The sequence below is a fragment of the Chrysochloris asiatica genome, unplaced genomic scaffold, assembly GCF_000296735.1.
Source record: "Chrysochloris asiatica unplaced genomic scaffold, ChrAsi1.0 scaffold00177, whole genome shotgun sequence".
NCBI lineage: Eukaryota > Metazoa > Chordata > Mammalia > Afrosoricida > Chrysochloridae > Chrysochloris > Chrysochloris asiatica.
The window spans coordinates 3,943,836-3,960,488 of record NW_006408695.1 but is presented as its reverse complement, the minus strand read 5'-3'; the positions used below and the strand labels follow the sequence as shown (position 1 = coordinate 3,960,488).

The 16,653-nt window shown below is 39.5% G+C and overlaps 1 protein-coding gene across 1 annotated transcript in view; it reads left to right on the top strand.

Annotated features, from left to right (window-relative positions):
* Positions 1-13,582: 13,582 nt before the first annotated feature.
* The window catches only part of TPRG1 (tumor protein p63 regulated 1), a 213,849-nt gene continuing 210,778 nt past the window's right edge, over positions 13,583-16,653 (top strand). The window contains exon 1 of the mRNA XM_006871880.1: positions 13,583-13,809. Coding sequence (XP_006871942.1) covers positions 13,588-13,809 — 222 coding nt within the window. The 5' untranslated portion in view covers positions 13,583-13,587. The remainder of the gene's footprint in view (positions 13,810-16,653) is intronic.

Sequence of the window (16,653 nt, the reverse complement as noted above, 5' to 3'; positions counted from 1 at the left end):
AACAACAACAACAAGTAGGAAAAAGTCCTGGTGATGTAAATGGTTAGATGCTAGACTGCTAATCCAGAGAGTGGTGGCTCCCAGAAAGGAAGAGCTGCTGTTATATTCCCACCAACCTAGAGACTCTTATGGGGCAGTTCTCTTCTGTCACATGGGGTCACCCTGAATAGGAATCGGCTCAACAGCACACCACAACAATTATGAGTAAAGCACTGTGCTGAGATCTGTTTCTATTTTAGCAAAAGGAAACTTGATCTCTTTAGGATTATGCAGTTTGTCTCTAGGACAGAAATCTTTCAATTTGTGGTAGAACAGAGTCCTGGGGAATAAAGTAATTGGAAAGTCCTGGACTGCGGAAGCAGGAGGTATCTAGGTTTGTAGGATGAGTCCCAAGAATGGAATGTTTACTAGGAATGTCAGTTGTCAGGATCTAATTAGAAGGAGAGGTACATTACGACCTTCATGAGCCTGTTAAAAGACATTTCAGCAAAACATCATTTTTTTTGCATGGACTCATTGGGCTAGCTAGAAATTCATGAATCGGGTAGCATCTAGTTTGAAAATCATACTAGAACTTCGAAGAACAGTTCAAAGCAGAAGTTTTTTAGGCAACGGAGACACAAGAACAAGGAAGTTATACAGCAAAAACCACCACCACCAACAACAGTTAGTTCTAAGTTACTTTCTAAGTTACTTTCCTAATATGACATATTGGCAAGTTGGGTATTTTATAGTTAGGTTATCATTATAGCTGAAGTAACTAACATGGATTGGTGACTTAGGGTTCAACTTCTGAGAAGGTCAAGCATTTGTAGGAAATAGAAAATTGGGCTTTCAGTTTGCTGATTTGGGACTTAATGTATCTTGGACTTTGTATAGTCAGATGAATAGGCCCTGATCTCTTTTGACTTTTGATAACAGATTTCAAGAGCAAAGATATCAGTTTGAGGACTAAGGTGTGCCTGACCCAAACCATGGTATTTTCAGTTGTCTCATCATATGTATGTGAAAGTTGTACAATGAATAAGGAGGGCATAAAAGAATTAATGCATTTGAATTATGGTGCTAGAGGAGAATATTGAAAGTATCGTGGACTGACAGAAGAACAAATAAATCTGTGATGCAAGAAAAACAGTCAGAATGTGCCTTAGAAGCCAGGATGACCTAACCTCCCTCTCATGCTTCAAACATATTATCAGGAGGGATTAGTCCCTAGAGAAGAACATCATATTTGGTAAAGTGGAGAGTCAGCGAAAAAGAGAAAGACCCCCAATGAGATGGATTGGCACAGTGGCATCAGCAATGGGCTCAAGTGTAACAATTGTGAGGATGGCTCAGGACAGGGGACAGGGCATTATTTCGCTCTGTTGTGCAGAGAATCTCTGTAAACTGGAACCCACTTGACAGCACCTACCAAAAACAACAATATCAACATAAAAACTACAGTTATATAGCATTCTTGTTGTTGCTGTTAAGCGCTGTCCCGTTGATTCTTACTCATCGTGAAGTTGTATAGGGTTTCCAAGGAGCAGCTGGTGGGTTTGAACTGCTGACCTTAATAGTTAAAATAATTTATTTTAGGCAAAACTTCATGAAATTTGTTGTCGTTGTTAAATGCTGTGGAATTGATTTTGACCCATAGCAACCCTGTATAGAGTTTGCGAGGAGCAGCTGGTGAGTTTGAACCGCCAAGCTTGCAGTTAGCAATAGATAGTAGCACTTAACATCAATCAAAAAACTGTTTACAAAAACAACTTATTATTTGGGATTTATTCATACATTTTATTTTTTATTACAAAGGTTGTGGTTGTTGTTGTCAAGTGCCGTCAACTCAGCTCTGACCCATAGTGACCCTGTATAGACTCAGCTCTGACCCATAGTGACCCTGTATAGGGTTTTTTCCGAGGAGCGGCTGGTGAGCTTGAACTTCTGACTTTGTTATTCAAACCAACTTTGCAGTCTAGTGTGTTAACCCACAGAGCCACACCAGGGCACAAGGGTTGTTGTTGATGTCATTAAGTGCCATCCGAGTTGGTTCCAACTGATAACAACTCTGTATAGGGTTTCCAAGGAGCAGCTGGTAAGCTTGAACCACTGACAATGCTGTTCAAACGAACTTTGCAGTCCAGCACATTAACCCACAGCTCAACACCAGGATTCCAGAACACAAAGGTTGTTGTTGTTAAGTGCCATCGAGTCGATTCCAATTCATAGCACTAATTAATTAATTTTTAAAAGAAAAATTTACTTACAATTCACATATCTCTATAAATCTAAATCTTTTCCTTAAAGTCTTTGTCAAAACAGCCCTGGTTGCACTATGGATCAGGCATTGGAATGCAAGCTGCAAGGTTGGTGGTTCAAACCCACCAATACTTCTATTGGAGAAAGATGAGATTTGTTCTAGGGGGAAAAAGACCCTAAATTCAAATAGTTTATAAAGACCTCTTTATTGAGTTTTTTTTTTTTTTAATTAAATGTTTTTATTTTGCATTGAGTGAAAGTTTACAGGGCACATCATCAGCTTCACATTCAACCATTCATATAGCTTGTTTTATTACATTGATTATTATCCCCTCCATATATCATCAGTTTACAGTGTTTCTCTCTATCCTCTTTAGCTTTTTTTTTTTGGATGGGTCTTTATTGAGTTTTAAACAGGACAAAAGCAAGAAGACAAATTGTCCAGATGAGGGAGACCATCACCATGAAGCAATAATGGTATCTGTCACAGTTGAAGTGATGTCCCTAGAACAGTTACTATCCTTCCAAAGAATTGGGAAGGCATAAGTTTGGTGCAGAGGGTTAATGCACTAGACTAAAGTCGGTTCGAACAACAAGGTCAGCGGTTCAAGCTCCCCAGATGCTCCTTGGAAACCCTATACAACTAGATGGCAATTAATAACAACAACACACTTTGGGCACAAAAAAGAAATTAGGAAGACAAGAGTCTTAGGGAAGTGAAAGACAGGTTTATTACAAGCATGTTGTTGTTGTTGTTATGTGTCGTGGAGTCGGTTCCGACTCATAGTGACCCTGTACAGGGTTTCCGAGGCTGTAAATCTTTACGGGAGCAGAACACCTCATCTTTCTCCCCTGGAACAGCATAGTGACCCTGTATAGGGTTTCCGAGGCTGTAAATCTTTACGGGACAGAACACCTCATCTTTCTCCCCTGGAACAGCTGGTAGTTTCGAACTGCTGACCTTGAGGTTTGCAGCCCGATTCGTAACCACTACACTGCCAGAGCTCCTTATTACAAGCAGAGACACTCTTACAAAGAGAGGTCAGAATAGGCACCTTGGGGAAGGGAAGTAGGTGGAGCCCAGAGTACAATTTGATTTCTTCTTTATATACTCCTTTGTCAGGGGAGTGGGCTATTTGGATTATAGTGCCTGAGGATATGCAATTTCTTTGAATCCTGTTTTCTCAGGTTTCAGCTCATCTTTAACTAACTTCCTTTTCTCTTACCAAGTATTCCCTCTCATCTAGTCCTCTTATTTAACTTTATTCCCTCTTGCAAAAAACCCTCTCTCCCACTATTCCACTTCTCCAAAACTTCTCATTGCTGAGGTTGGCTTGTTTTCTGCTGAGACAGGTCAGACCTAGTGACTTGAGGCCCTTTTCTTTCCTTGTTCTAAATACCTAATAGTATCCAAAGGATTCACAGTCATATGATTGGAAGTGTACACTACTGCAGATTAAAAAAATTCACAGGATTGCTTCTGCGGTTATCCAGCCACCTTAGTCAGACCTTGTTACCCTGCTACTTCAATTTCTATTATGCAAAACTGAGTAATGCAGGATGCATCAAAAGAAGATGTAAGGAATATGCAGCATCACAGTACCAAAAAGAAATGGTCAGTGTTCAACCATTCCAAAAGGTAGCATATTATCAAGAGTCAATGGTACTAAATGAAGAAGTCCAAGGTGCACTGAGGCATTGGAAACGAAGAAGGCTCCAGGAACTGATGGTATATAAATTTAAATCTTTCAGCAAATTAAGGTAGCACTGGAGGCAGTTACTCATCTAATCCAAGAAATTTGGAAGGTAGTTAACTTGCCAATTTATTGTAAGAGTTTCATATTTGTGCCCATTCCAGAGACAGGTGACCCAATGGAAAGTGTAAATCACCTGACAATATCATTAATATCACATGCCAGTAAAATTTTGCTAAAAATAATACAAAAATTGTTGAAGTAATATATTAACAGGGAGCTGCCAAAAGTTCAAGCCAGATTCACATAAGAACATAGAATGAGGGACATCATTACAGATATCAAATGGATTTTGGCTTTAAACAGAGAATATGTGAAAGATGTTTACCTGTGCCTTATTGACTTTATTGACATGATGTGTGGATCATGACAAGCTATGACAAAATTGCGGAGAATGAGCTTTCCAGAACACTTAATTGTGTTTGTGAGGAACTGGTACATAGACCAAGAAGCATTCATTTGAAAAGAATAAGAGGACACTGAATGGTTTCAAATCAGTAAAGGTGTGTGCCAGGATTGTATCCTTTCACCATACTTATTCAAAGTGCCGAAATAATTTGAAAAACTGGATTATATGAAGAATGTAGCATCAGGATTGGAGGAAGAGTCATTAACAGTTTATGATATGAATATAAGACAACCTTGTTTTCTGAAAACAAAGAGAATTTTAGATACTTACTGATGAAGATCAAAGACCACAACCTTTACTATGGATTAAACCTCAATGTCAAGAAAACAAAAATCCTCACCACCAGACCAATAAATAATATCATGATAAATGGAGAAAAGATTGAACTTGTCAAATATTTTATTTTCCTTGGATCTACTGTTAACACCATGGACACAGCACTGAACAAATCAAACAATATTGCACTGGGCAAATCTGCTGCACACGACCTCTTTTAAGCGGTCAACATCAAAGGTGTCAGTTTGAGGCTTGACCCAAACTGGTATTTTCATTCGCCACATATGCATGTGAATGTTGAACAAGAAATAACAAAGACCAGAGAAGAATTTATGTATTTGAGTTATGAGGTTCGAGCAAAACATTATAAATACCAAGTACTGCTGAAGAACAAACAAATCTGTGTTGGAAGACGTATAGCCAGAACGATCCTTAGAAACCAGCATGATGAGACTTAACCTCTTGTACTTTGGACACGTATCTTCTACAATCCCTGGAGAAAGACATGATGTTTGATAAAGTGGTTGTTGGTCGTGGTTATATATGTCTTTGAGTAGTTTTCAACTCATGTGGTGGTGGTAATGTGCCATGGAGTTGGTTCCGATTCATAGCGACCCTATACAGGGTTTCCGAGGCTGTAAATCTTTACAGGAGCAGAAAGCCTCGTCTTTCTTCCTCAGAACAGCTGATAGCTTCGAACTGCTGACCTTGAGTCTAGCAGCCTGACTCGTAACCACTACACTACCAGGGTTTCTGGGACTGTAATTCTTTAGGGGAGCAGAAAACCTCCTCTTTCTACCAGGAGCAACAGGCAAATTTGAACTGCTGACTTTTCTGTTAGTATCCCAGTTCATAATCCACAATGCTTTTAAGACTCCTTTGATAAAGTGGCAGGTTAGCAAAAAAAAAAAAAAAAAAGAGGAAGGTCCCCAACAGGACAGATTAACATAGTGTCAAAAGTGATAGGTTCAAATGTAACAACAATTGTGAGGATGACTGAGGACCAGGCAATCTTTCCTTCTGGTGTGCGTAGATAGAGTGTCCATGAAACGAAACCAACTCGACAGTTCCTATCAAGGACAACAACCTGAGTAGGAATCAACTTGTTGGTAGTAGTTTTGAGTTTTTTTATTTTAGTCTCTGCCAAGTAAAACATAGTCAAATAGCCATTACTAGCAAAAACATTTTTACTTCCTTGTTGCTGTTGTTTTTCACTGTAGAAGATACATTCTTTATTCCCATGCTGTTACAGTGATTTTGGATGTTATTTTAATGGTCTACACATTTGCAACTGCACTTTGTGACTATTAGGTATCTCAGTTTTCTTCTAATTATTTAATTATCATGCAAAATCAGTAATGAATATTTCTGTGTTTTCCTTATTTAGCATAATTTTCATTACACAAATTCCCTGGAGTGAGATTAGATCAAAAAGTAAGAAATTTACCAAAGGGATCCTATGGAAACAATGATACTTTTCAGTTTGTAATACCCCTAGATGGGTCTGTTGCAAAGGCATGATTTATCAACATACATACAGGGGAAACATCTGAACTTTGGCTGGATTTGTTGCTAGTATTAATACTTGTTTGGTATGTTAGTGTGCATGTTGTTGTTGTGACATGGCATCAAGTCTGTTCTGACTCAGCGACTCTGTATAGGGTTTCAGAGGAGCAGGTGGTGAGCTTGAACTGCCTACCTTGTGGTTCAAACTGCCTTGTAGCTCAGTGCTTATCCTACAATTCCACATTGTTGTTGTTGTTGTTGTTGTTAAGAGCCATCAAGTAGGTTCCAACCCATAGTGACTGTGAGAAACGTCCACACTGACAATCACTCAACAATCTAATCTGTACTCATTTTAGTGAGAGGGAGGTTTTCTTCATTTGATTTTGCAAAATCGGGTGCCCAACCCACTACACTCGGGCAGACGTGCCTTATGTCCGGGCCACAATCAATTTTATTCCCCTGTCCCCCAAAAGTCCCTCCTCCAGTTCTCCCTCCTTTGGGTATTACAAGGTCACAGTCTCCTTCCAAAGTCACCTACTAGTCCTTACTGGGTGCATTCTTGTTTAAAGGTAGTTTCCCACTTTATTCATGAACTTACCCTATTTCCTCGATGTTTGTATTCTTATTTTAAAGTTGCTAGCCAGTCAAACTAGTTCTTCACCTCCTTTTGTTATCCTAGCATGCTACCTCCAAGACTTCCTTTAGTCCTAAAGATGGACCATGCTCACAAGAGTTATTTCTCACATGACCCTGTATAGGGTTTCTAAGGAGTGGCTGGTGAGTTTGAACAATTCACCTTGTGGTTCAAACCGACCTTACGGTCCAGTGCTTATTATCCTACAATACCACACTGTTGCTGTTGTTGTTAAGAGCCATCAAGTCAATTCTGACCCATAGCAACCTCATATACAGTTTGTAAGTTGCAGCTGGTGAGTTTGAACCACTCACCTTGTAGCTCAAATCAACCTTGGGTCGAGTGCTCATCCTACAGCACCACACTAGGCCTATTTATCCAGCAATGGAAGGGCTTTTATTATTTTTTTTTAAAAATAGTAATGGGACTGAAGACATTGTCTGGGGCAGCAATGAGGAATGAGGTAGGGCATAGATGATGCTACTTTTTTCATAGGGGGAGGTTGTCAAAGAGGTTACATTCACTGGATGGAAAGGACATGCTTCAAGTGACTGGAACAGGGCTGGATTAATTCTGGATTGGCATGGCTCATCTTCAATCCTCCATTATTCAAAGCTGAGCAAATTTAAATTGAGCTGAGAGTTTCTGTCTTTCCTGGATATCAAACAGTTAGGTTTCAGAGTGCTCTGGCTTCCCAAGTGTTTCCAGAGCTGACAGCCTGAGGGAGAGGAAGCAGACCTAATTAAATCCTCCCTCTGTTTTCCAGGCACAGGAGCCTCTTGCAGATGTCTGTTGTGAGGCAGGCATTCACAGAGTGCTGCAAATACAGAAGTAGGTTTTCCTTCCCCAATGGCACAAGTTTTCCCTCACAGGTTACAGGGAACTCTGAAAATGTGTTTCCTCCCAGCATTACTACAGTAGAGGTGACAGCCCTGACTGATTAGAGCACGTAGCTGCCAGGGAGGGCTAAGCAACTTACTGATCACACACACATACACACATTTTTCTCCAGTTTCTCCATGCCCTGTCCCATCAGAGGCCAGTGTCTCCCTGTTGTGAATATAATTTTTTAAATCTACCAGAAAACTCATCCGGTTGTAAGACAATGTGGCACCATGATGGTTGGGAATTGGGAGCTGGATGGTTGGGAATCCATATTGGGAGTCCAGAGACTGCCACCACTATCCAGGTGCATCCATGGGCCTACTATGCCAAGGAAAGATGGAGGGGAAGCCAGTAACCAGCTGTACATAGCTGTGTTTCTGCATTGCATGTGCAGACAGGTCGTGTTTTGAACTCCCAGATAGAGATGAGACTGCTAGGAATGGGACGCCTTCACCCACTGGCATCTGCTGTGCTGTGGGTGCTATGTTCATCTGTGATCAAATTAGACACACAAGATACAGTCTTCGCTGGCAAAGTAAAAGCCATTATTAGTATTTATAGAAAGCACACACTAAATAATAAAAGGAGATTCCTAATGGAGAAACATTTACTCTTCTCTAAGTTACCTGTTCTGACGTTACTTAGCAGATGTGCTGTGGTTCAGGTCACATGCTGTGTTCATGTCACCACAGTTCTCCCTACCATCATGCTGCCCAAGGCTTCTGCTCTGCTGCTGGGCTTGGCTGGACCTCACTGGACTCGGTCCAGGAACTCTCAAACCTCTGCTGATTGGCCCTTTTAATTCTCTGCCTCAAGTTCCCATCATAAAATCTGGTTCTTGCCGCCACAATGCCCTGTGGGCAGAGGGAGTATGCCTTCCTGCACAGGGAATATTCAGACATCTCTTTCTCTGGACAAGCGTGTGCCACAGGTCATTTAGCTCTGTTAGTAAGCCTTTTGTCCAGAGTCCTCAACTTCTACCTTGTGGTAGGAAAACCCCACACAGAAAATTCTTAGGTAACATCTGTTTGGGGGGCATTCAAGCCATTGCCCTGCATAAGCACATATTGCAGCTCCTGTCCATAGGTGCTCAGCTCACCTCCTCTCTCATCATTTTCAACATCTGCTCTTTCTTTTGGGTTTAGGAGGTTCTCAGTCCAGTCCTTGGTTCATAGGATATCTTCTGCTCCAGATGCTTCTTCTTGATGATAGTGAAGTCTCCCTTTTAAGCGTAGCAGTATGGCAAAACCAACCAATTCCCTGATAGGTTCCTCTTTGTGTATAGTCATAGTAAATGGTCCAATCCCTGTGATCCTTATTTGCATAGTTCTAGTCAATCAGTTTTGTAGAAATTAAAAGATGATAACTAGAAAGGCCATCATGTACCAACCTTCCCAGAGTTACTGAGACAATCAGGTAAAATATGTATGACCTGTAGAGGGCCATTCACTTGTGAGCTGCTGTTACCCACCCTCCACTCCAACTGTGATTTCTCATATATTCAAACTCTTGTTGTTGTTGTTGGGTGCCATCAAGTCAGTTCTGAGATGGACTTGCACAGTGGTAGTAGCCACTGTATAGGGTTTCCAAAAGTGACTGGTAGGTTTGAACTGTTGACTTTGTGGTTAGCAGATTAGTGCTCATCCTACAGTTCCACACCAGGACTCTAGGGTGACTATATATACACATATTCACCTGAGACAGTCCCAGTTTACTACTACCATCCTGGCATAAATTTTAATAGGCTTGGGTCTTTCTTGTGCTCACAATTGCCCAAGTTGCTGTTGTTAAGTGCCATCTAATTGATTCTGACTCATAATGAACCAGTGTAGGATTTCCAAGGAGCAGGGTAGGGGTGAGGGGGTTAGTTTGAACTGCCAACCTTGTAGTTCAAAGTGATCTTGAGACTTCAAATTTTATCATCGTGTGAGTTTTCTCTTTCTCATATCCTCTATCTAGGTGATCCCATCTTCCAGAGTTAGGACAAGGGCTTTGCCCCACTTCCTGGTGTTCCACAAGTTTCAAGAACATTGCGTGGAATTAAAACCACCTTTGTCTGTTTAAGAACACTGAGACAGCCCTGAGAATTAGCTGGCATTCCTAGTTACTTGGTGAATCTGGACCCTCCTTCCGAACCTCCTTCAGTATAACATTGTACTTACTGTGCAGACAACTACCGGCCCTCAGCTTGTCTTAGGTTCATTAGGCTAGCATGTACCTCCTATTGTCTTTTATGAAGAGCCTTTGGTGTAACAGCGAGTGGTTAAAGCAGATTGACTAATCAATTTATTTATGTTTTTAAAAATTTATTTTTGTTGTAAATGTTTGTTATAATCATTCACAAACTTATCAAAATAGAAAATAAAAATCCTATTTTGGATTTTTAACCCTATTATGCAGAGATAGCCATTGTTAATATTTTAGTTTACTTCATTCCATACTTAATAGTATAATATTCTATAGGGTAAACCATATAGGGTAACATATTACACCTAAAAGTATAATATTACACCAAATATATAGGGTAAACTTACACTAAATTTCTGTTTAATTCTTTCTATATGTAATAACTAATACTGTGTAGATGTCTCCTGTGTCTGGCTTGGTCACAGATGAACATAGCATCTATTATGGTGTTGTTGTTAAGTGCCGTGGAGTCTGTTCTGACTCACAGTGACCTTGTATAGGATTTCAGAGGAGTGGATGGTGGGGTTGAGCCACTGACCTTTCAGTTAGCAGTCCAGTGCTTATCTTACAGTGCCACACCAGGACTATATATATGTATATATAGAGAAAGATAGCATGGTGGCTCCATATGATAAGCATTGGACTGCTAAACTGAAGGTCAGTGGCTATAGACCACCAACTGATCCACAGGAGAAAAGCTTTCTGATCTTGCAAAGATTTAAAGCCTTGGAAACCCTATATGGGGTCACTATAAGAATATATGTAATATATGGTACTGGTAGCATAGTGGTTATGAATTGGACTTCAAGGTTAGCAGTCCAAAACTACTAGCTGTTCCACAGGAGAAAGATGAAGCTTTCTGCTTCCGTAAAGATTTACAGCCTCAGAAACCCTTACAGGGTCACTATGTGTCGGAACCGACTGCATGGTACTTAACAACAACAACATGATATGATAAAGGTTAGAAAAAGTTTAATATATGTTGTTGTTCATTCTGATTCATAGAGCTCCTATATGACAGTGAAGAACTACTCCTTAAGGTCTTCTAGGCTGAAACCTTTAAAAGAATAGATTATGATGTCTTACTTCTACAGATAGGCTGGGTGTGTTCAAACCTACAGTCTTTCAGTTAGCAGCTGAGAGCACTTAACCATTGCATCCCCAGGGCTCTCTTTCTCTATACACACTCACACACACACATGCAAATACAGGTATAACATGTTCCTTTCTTCCTTCCTCCTTCTCCTTCCTCCCTTCTTTCTTTTCTTTGTGAATTATTTTAATAAAATTGAATGACATCATTTATAATAATATATAACTTACTCACTTTTTTCCACCAGTGACGTATTTGGGACATCTTTCGATAACAAAAGTATATAATTCACATTTTAAATGGCTACATTGTGTTTTATATCAAATATACTATATGATATACTACTATATTTGGACTTCTGACGTGGTGCTGTGGATCAGCACTGGACTACGTACCAAAACGTCAGCAGTTCAAACCCATCAGCGGTTCTTCAGAAACTCTATACAGGGTCACTATAAGTTGGAATTGACTTGATGGTACTTAACAACAACAACATAGTATATTTTATCTAGCTAATTCCCTGCAGAAAATATTTAGTTTCTTTAGTCTTATTTTAGTATTAGATGCAATATTGTGTGTCTAATTCCTGGTGTCCACCACACGTCTGTCAGTTTGTCGTACTGTGGTGGCTTGTGAGTTACTGTGATTCTGGAAGCTACGCCACCGGTATTTTAAATACCAGCAGGGTCACCCATGGTGGACAGGTTTCAGATGAGCTTCCAGATGAAGACAGACTAGGAAGAAGGAGTGATGAATTACTTCCGAATATTTAGTCACTGACAACCTTATGAATAGCAGAGAAACACTGTCAGATATAGTGTCGGAAAATGAGGCCCTCAGGTTGGAAGGCATTCAAAATGTGACTGGGGAAGAGCTGCCTCCTCAAAATAGAGTTGGGAACACGGAATGGTTTAAAATTAAGAAAGGTGTTTGACAGGCTTGTATTCTTTCACCATACTTATTCAACCTGTATGCTGAGCAAATAATCTGAGAAGCTGGGTCATATGAAGAAAAAAGTGGCATTAGGATTGGAGGAAGACTCATTAACAACCTGCGATATGCAGATGATACAACTTTGCTTGCTGAAAGTAAAAAGGACTTAAAACATTTACTGATGATCAAAGAGCACATTTTTCAATATGGATTACATCTCTGTGTAAAGAAAACAAAAATCCTCACCACTGGACCAATAAACAACTTTCTTATCAACAGAGAAAAGATTGAAGTTGTCAAGGACTTCATTCTTCTTGGATCATCTATCAACACTCATGGAAGCAGCAGTTAAGAAATCAAACTGCGTAGTGCATTAGGCAAATCTGCTGCACAAGACCTTTTTAGTGTTGTAGAGCAAAGATGTCAGCTTGAGGACTAAGGTGCGCCTGGTCATGGTATTTTCAATAACCTCATATACATGTGAAAGCTGGACAGTGAATAAGGAAGACCATAGACGAATTGATCCATTTGAGTTATGGTGTTGGATGAGAATATTGAAAGTGTCATGGGCTGCCAAAAGAACCAACAGATCTGTGTAGAAAAAGTACAGGTAGAGTGTTCCTTGGAGGCCAGGATGGCCAAACTTCGTTTCTCATACATCCGACAAATTGTCAGCAGGGACCAATCACTGGAGAAGGAGATCATGTTTAGTAGGGTGAAGGATCAGATAAAAAGAGGAAGACCCCAGTGAGATGGATTGACAAAGTGGCAGCATCAATGGGCTCAAGCATGGCAACGATAGTGACGTTGGCCCAGGATCAGGCAGTGTTTCATTCTGTTTTGCATAAGGTCGCTATGAGTCGGTACCAACTCGATGGCACCTAACAACAACAACTCCTGGTGTAGCACTGTAGGATAAGCACTGGGTTGCTAAGTCAAAGGTTGGAGGTTCAAATTCACCAACCACTCCTTTGAAATCATGTACAGGGTCAGAATCGACTTGATGGCGCTTAACAACCATTCTAATATTATACTCAATATTTTGCTATTAAACATATGTATTTTTCTGCAAATTGACATTTATCTAAATTATTTCCCTAGGGTACATTTTTAGATTTTTTTTGTTTGTTGTTGTTAAAAGATATGCTCACCTTTACGTGCCTTTGGGAATGATTATGACTGTAGATCTAATCTGAGAAGCAAGTGAGATGGTGTGTGTTCATGGCATTTCATCTTTAAATATAGCTGCAGACTAGTGGGTTTTCAAGAAAATACTATGAAATCTTGGAAAGAAATTGTCTGATAAATATTTTACTGTTCTCTCTTCTTGTTCAGCTTCAAGTCCTCTGGGGTGAGAAAAAATTACAATACCTACCTCTTAAGGAGGAATGGAATGACTTACAGGTTATTTATCTCTGCCCAAATGATCCCTGCTTAACCCCCTCACCCCAAGGATAAATGGCCATATAGAATCGTGACTGATATTTAGGAACCCATATTATGAAGGTACATCTATCAGAGCCTCTGTTTTATTTATATGTGGCAGTTTGTAGTTTCAGGAGCATCATTTGCTCATTTTAGCCTGTTTTGTTATAACTGGGACACAGCTTATTGTTTTCTTTGTTAATAAGAAGATCGTTTCTTCTCACGTTTTTAGGCTAAAGAAATGTCAGCGATTGGAAGTTTTGAAGGTTTTCATCCTGTACCTCTGAAACAAGAGGAAGAAGACCAACCCTCCGAGACTGATCACCTGTCCTTGGAGGAAGGAAACCCAGGCAAAGACTCAGCACCAAGGCAGATGTCAAGGCAACCAAGTGTGACTAAATCAACACTCTGCCCCAATCCTTATCACAGATCTTATGTATCACGGAAGTACTTTGTTACACGGGTAAGAGTTTTTGACTTTCTATTTTGAATACACCTCCAATGTATGTGTGTGTATGCTTGTGAATTTGTATCTGTATTGCAGGGGTGGTGGTTGTATGCCAGGCTATACATCTTTATGGAAGAAAGCCTCACCTTTCTCCCACATGATGCCTAGTAGGTTTGAACTGCTGACCTTTCAGTTAGCAGTTTAGCTTGTAATCCATTACTATACCAGAGCTTCTTCAATTAGGGAAAAGGTGGTGATAATAATAGCTAGTATTTATCAATAAACATCAGGCATTGTGTCAAACTCTTTATATTAATTAATTCATTCAAGCTTCCCAGAAGCCTAAACAGGTAGGTAGTATTCTTATTTTTTTCCCCCTCTTTGAGGACTGAAATTGAAACGTTTAGAGATTTACCTTATGTCACACAATTAGTGACAGCCAAGTTCTTTAGCAGGCCTGTCTTAATCCAAACTTTGTGCTCTTTCCACAATGATGTAAAATGTCTTTTGAAAAGAATCCTAATATTCTTTTATTATAATAGTGTTCTACTAAATATTTTCTCATCGGTTGCTTCACATAATATTCACAAGAATCCTGTGAAGCAGATACCCTTATTTTCATTTCATGAATGAAGGGTTTGAATTTCAGAGAAATGAAGGGGTCTATTCTTAAGTACACAGATAATTTCAAGGAGAAGCAGGTCTTCCAACCTTCCTGGATCTTTAACTGCTTAGTCAATATTCATGCTAAGAAAAGTAATCTTCCCTGAGTTAACTGATTTTCTGTGGAGAGACACAGAAGCTAGAATGTAAAGCTATAAGCCAACCCATGTGGGATACTGGCTGTATGTTTTTAAAAGACATGGAGGGTTAGAATGCATTCAACCATTAGGGTGTACTTTGAAATACTAGTACTATGATATGGACTTTTAATTTGAATCTTGTAGCAGCAGCCTGGTACTGAACTTTGTAACATATGCATTGCAAGTAAGAAAGTTAAGAAGTGATTGGGTAGTGAGAATGGGATTTATATATATCTGGACATAAAATCAAATTGAATTTCTAGCATTGGGATCAAGTGGAGAGTGCTTCATGAGTCTGTAGTACTATTCTCTCTTGAGTTCTTCCTATTTATAGATCTTCATTTCTCTCCCTTCAATGTTCTTGTTAACACAGTAGTGGTTAGCTTATAGGCTACAATCATTTAAGGGGCAAAGTCAGGATTTGTGCACTATGGCAACAAAGACCATTTCATTTTCCATCGCTTTGTTGGAAAACTATTTTTTTTCAATCAATCTTATTAATAAATGAAAGGCAAGGTTTTATGTTAAAGCTTTAGTTAATAAATCCTTATTTGGTAGCTTTTTAAATGTACCCTTAGTTGAGATGAAGTTTTAACCAAAATGACTAAATACATGTGTGTATGTTTGAATATTGCTGATGGTTATGTGCTGTGGAGTCAGTTCCAACCCATAGTGACCTTGCATAGGGTTTCCGAGGCTATAAATCTTTATGGGAGCAGAACATCTCACCTTTCCCCCATGGAATTGCTGGTAGTTTCAAACTGCTGACCTTGAGGTAAGCAGCATGACTCGTAACTACTACACTACCAGAGCTCTTTTTTAGAATATTATAAATACCCATGTCATTATTTTTAGCTATTCCTAAAGCTCTGTTATCATAGTGCTTATGAATCGGGCTGCTAACCTTAAGGTCAGCAGTTCGAAACTACCCGATGTTCCATGGGAGAAAGATGCGGCTTTCTGTTCCCGTCAAGATTTACAGCCTCAGAAACTCTGCACAGGGTTGCTATGAATCGGAACCAACTCCACAGAACATAACAACAACATACGTAAGGTATGAGGTGCTTTGTTGGGTAGTGTACTAAGTATGTGTTTGTATGAGTATTACTACATATATAAAATATATAATTTCTTTTGTGTTGAATATGCAAAGCAATGTAAGATTCAGTTGCAAAGGGAATAATAAAACATTTCTCAGATTTTCTTTTCTTTTTTATATCAGTGATGCATCATCAGTCAAGGTTTGTATAGAAATGACCAACCCTGAGTGATATATTTGTTGATGTTGTTAAGTGCTTTGGAGTCGATTCTGACCCATAGCAACCCTGTACAGGGTTTCAGAGGAGCAGCTGGTGGGTTTGAACCACTGACTGTGTGATTTGCACTCCAGTGCTATAAGAGATATATCATTAGGATTCAGTGCAATTCTGAGAAATGGAGAAGTCTATGCAAAGTTGTTTTCTTTGCATCTGGTAATGGACTTATAGTTGCTGTACGTCAACTAGTTGGCAGTTAAATAGTTGCTGTACGTCAACTAGTTGGCAGTTAAGAAATTGGGAGAACAGGTAAAACTAGAATTACTAGTGACCAAGTGAGCCATTACGAAAAAAGATGGAATCTGTTTCTATCTCCAACTAACTCCAATCCTGACGATGCAAGAGACCTGCAGGAGAAACTTGTTACTTTATCCACTTAGCTGAACATGTACCCAGCCCAGGGATAAGATCCCTTTAAGCTAAAAAATCTGAAGACTGCTGTTGCTTCATGGCATCAGTACAAAAGGAGATTAGCAACCACACCCCATGAACTACCATAGTGCATGTGGACTGCATTGATTTTCAACATGGAGAATGGCTGTGGTTTCACTTCTGCCTTTGAAATCTTATTTAATAAACATCTCTTATTGCCAAACCTAACATGGAAACATACAGGGGATAGAATTCTAGGAAATGTAGTTCCAGATTATCTAAATTCACACATTCCAAACCCACCACAAATTATTTTTTTTAGTAACATATTGCCTTTATCCATGGGATAAAGTGAATGCACATACTTT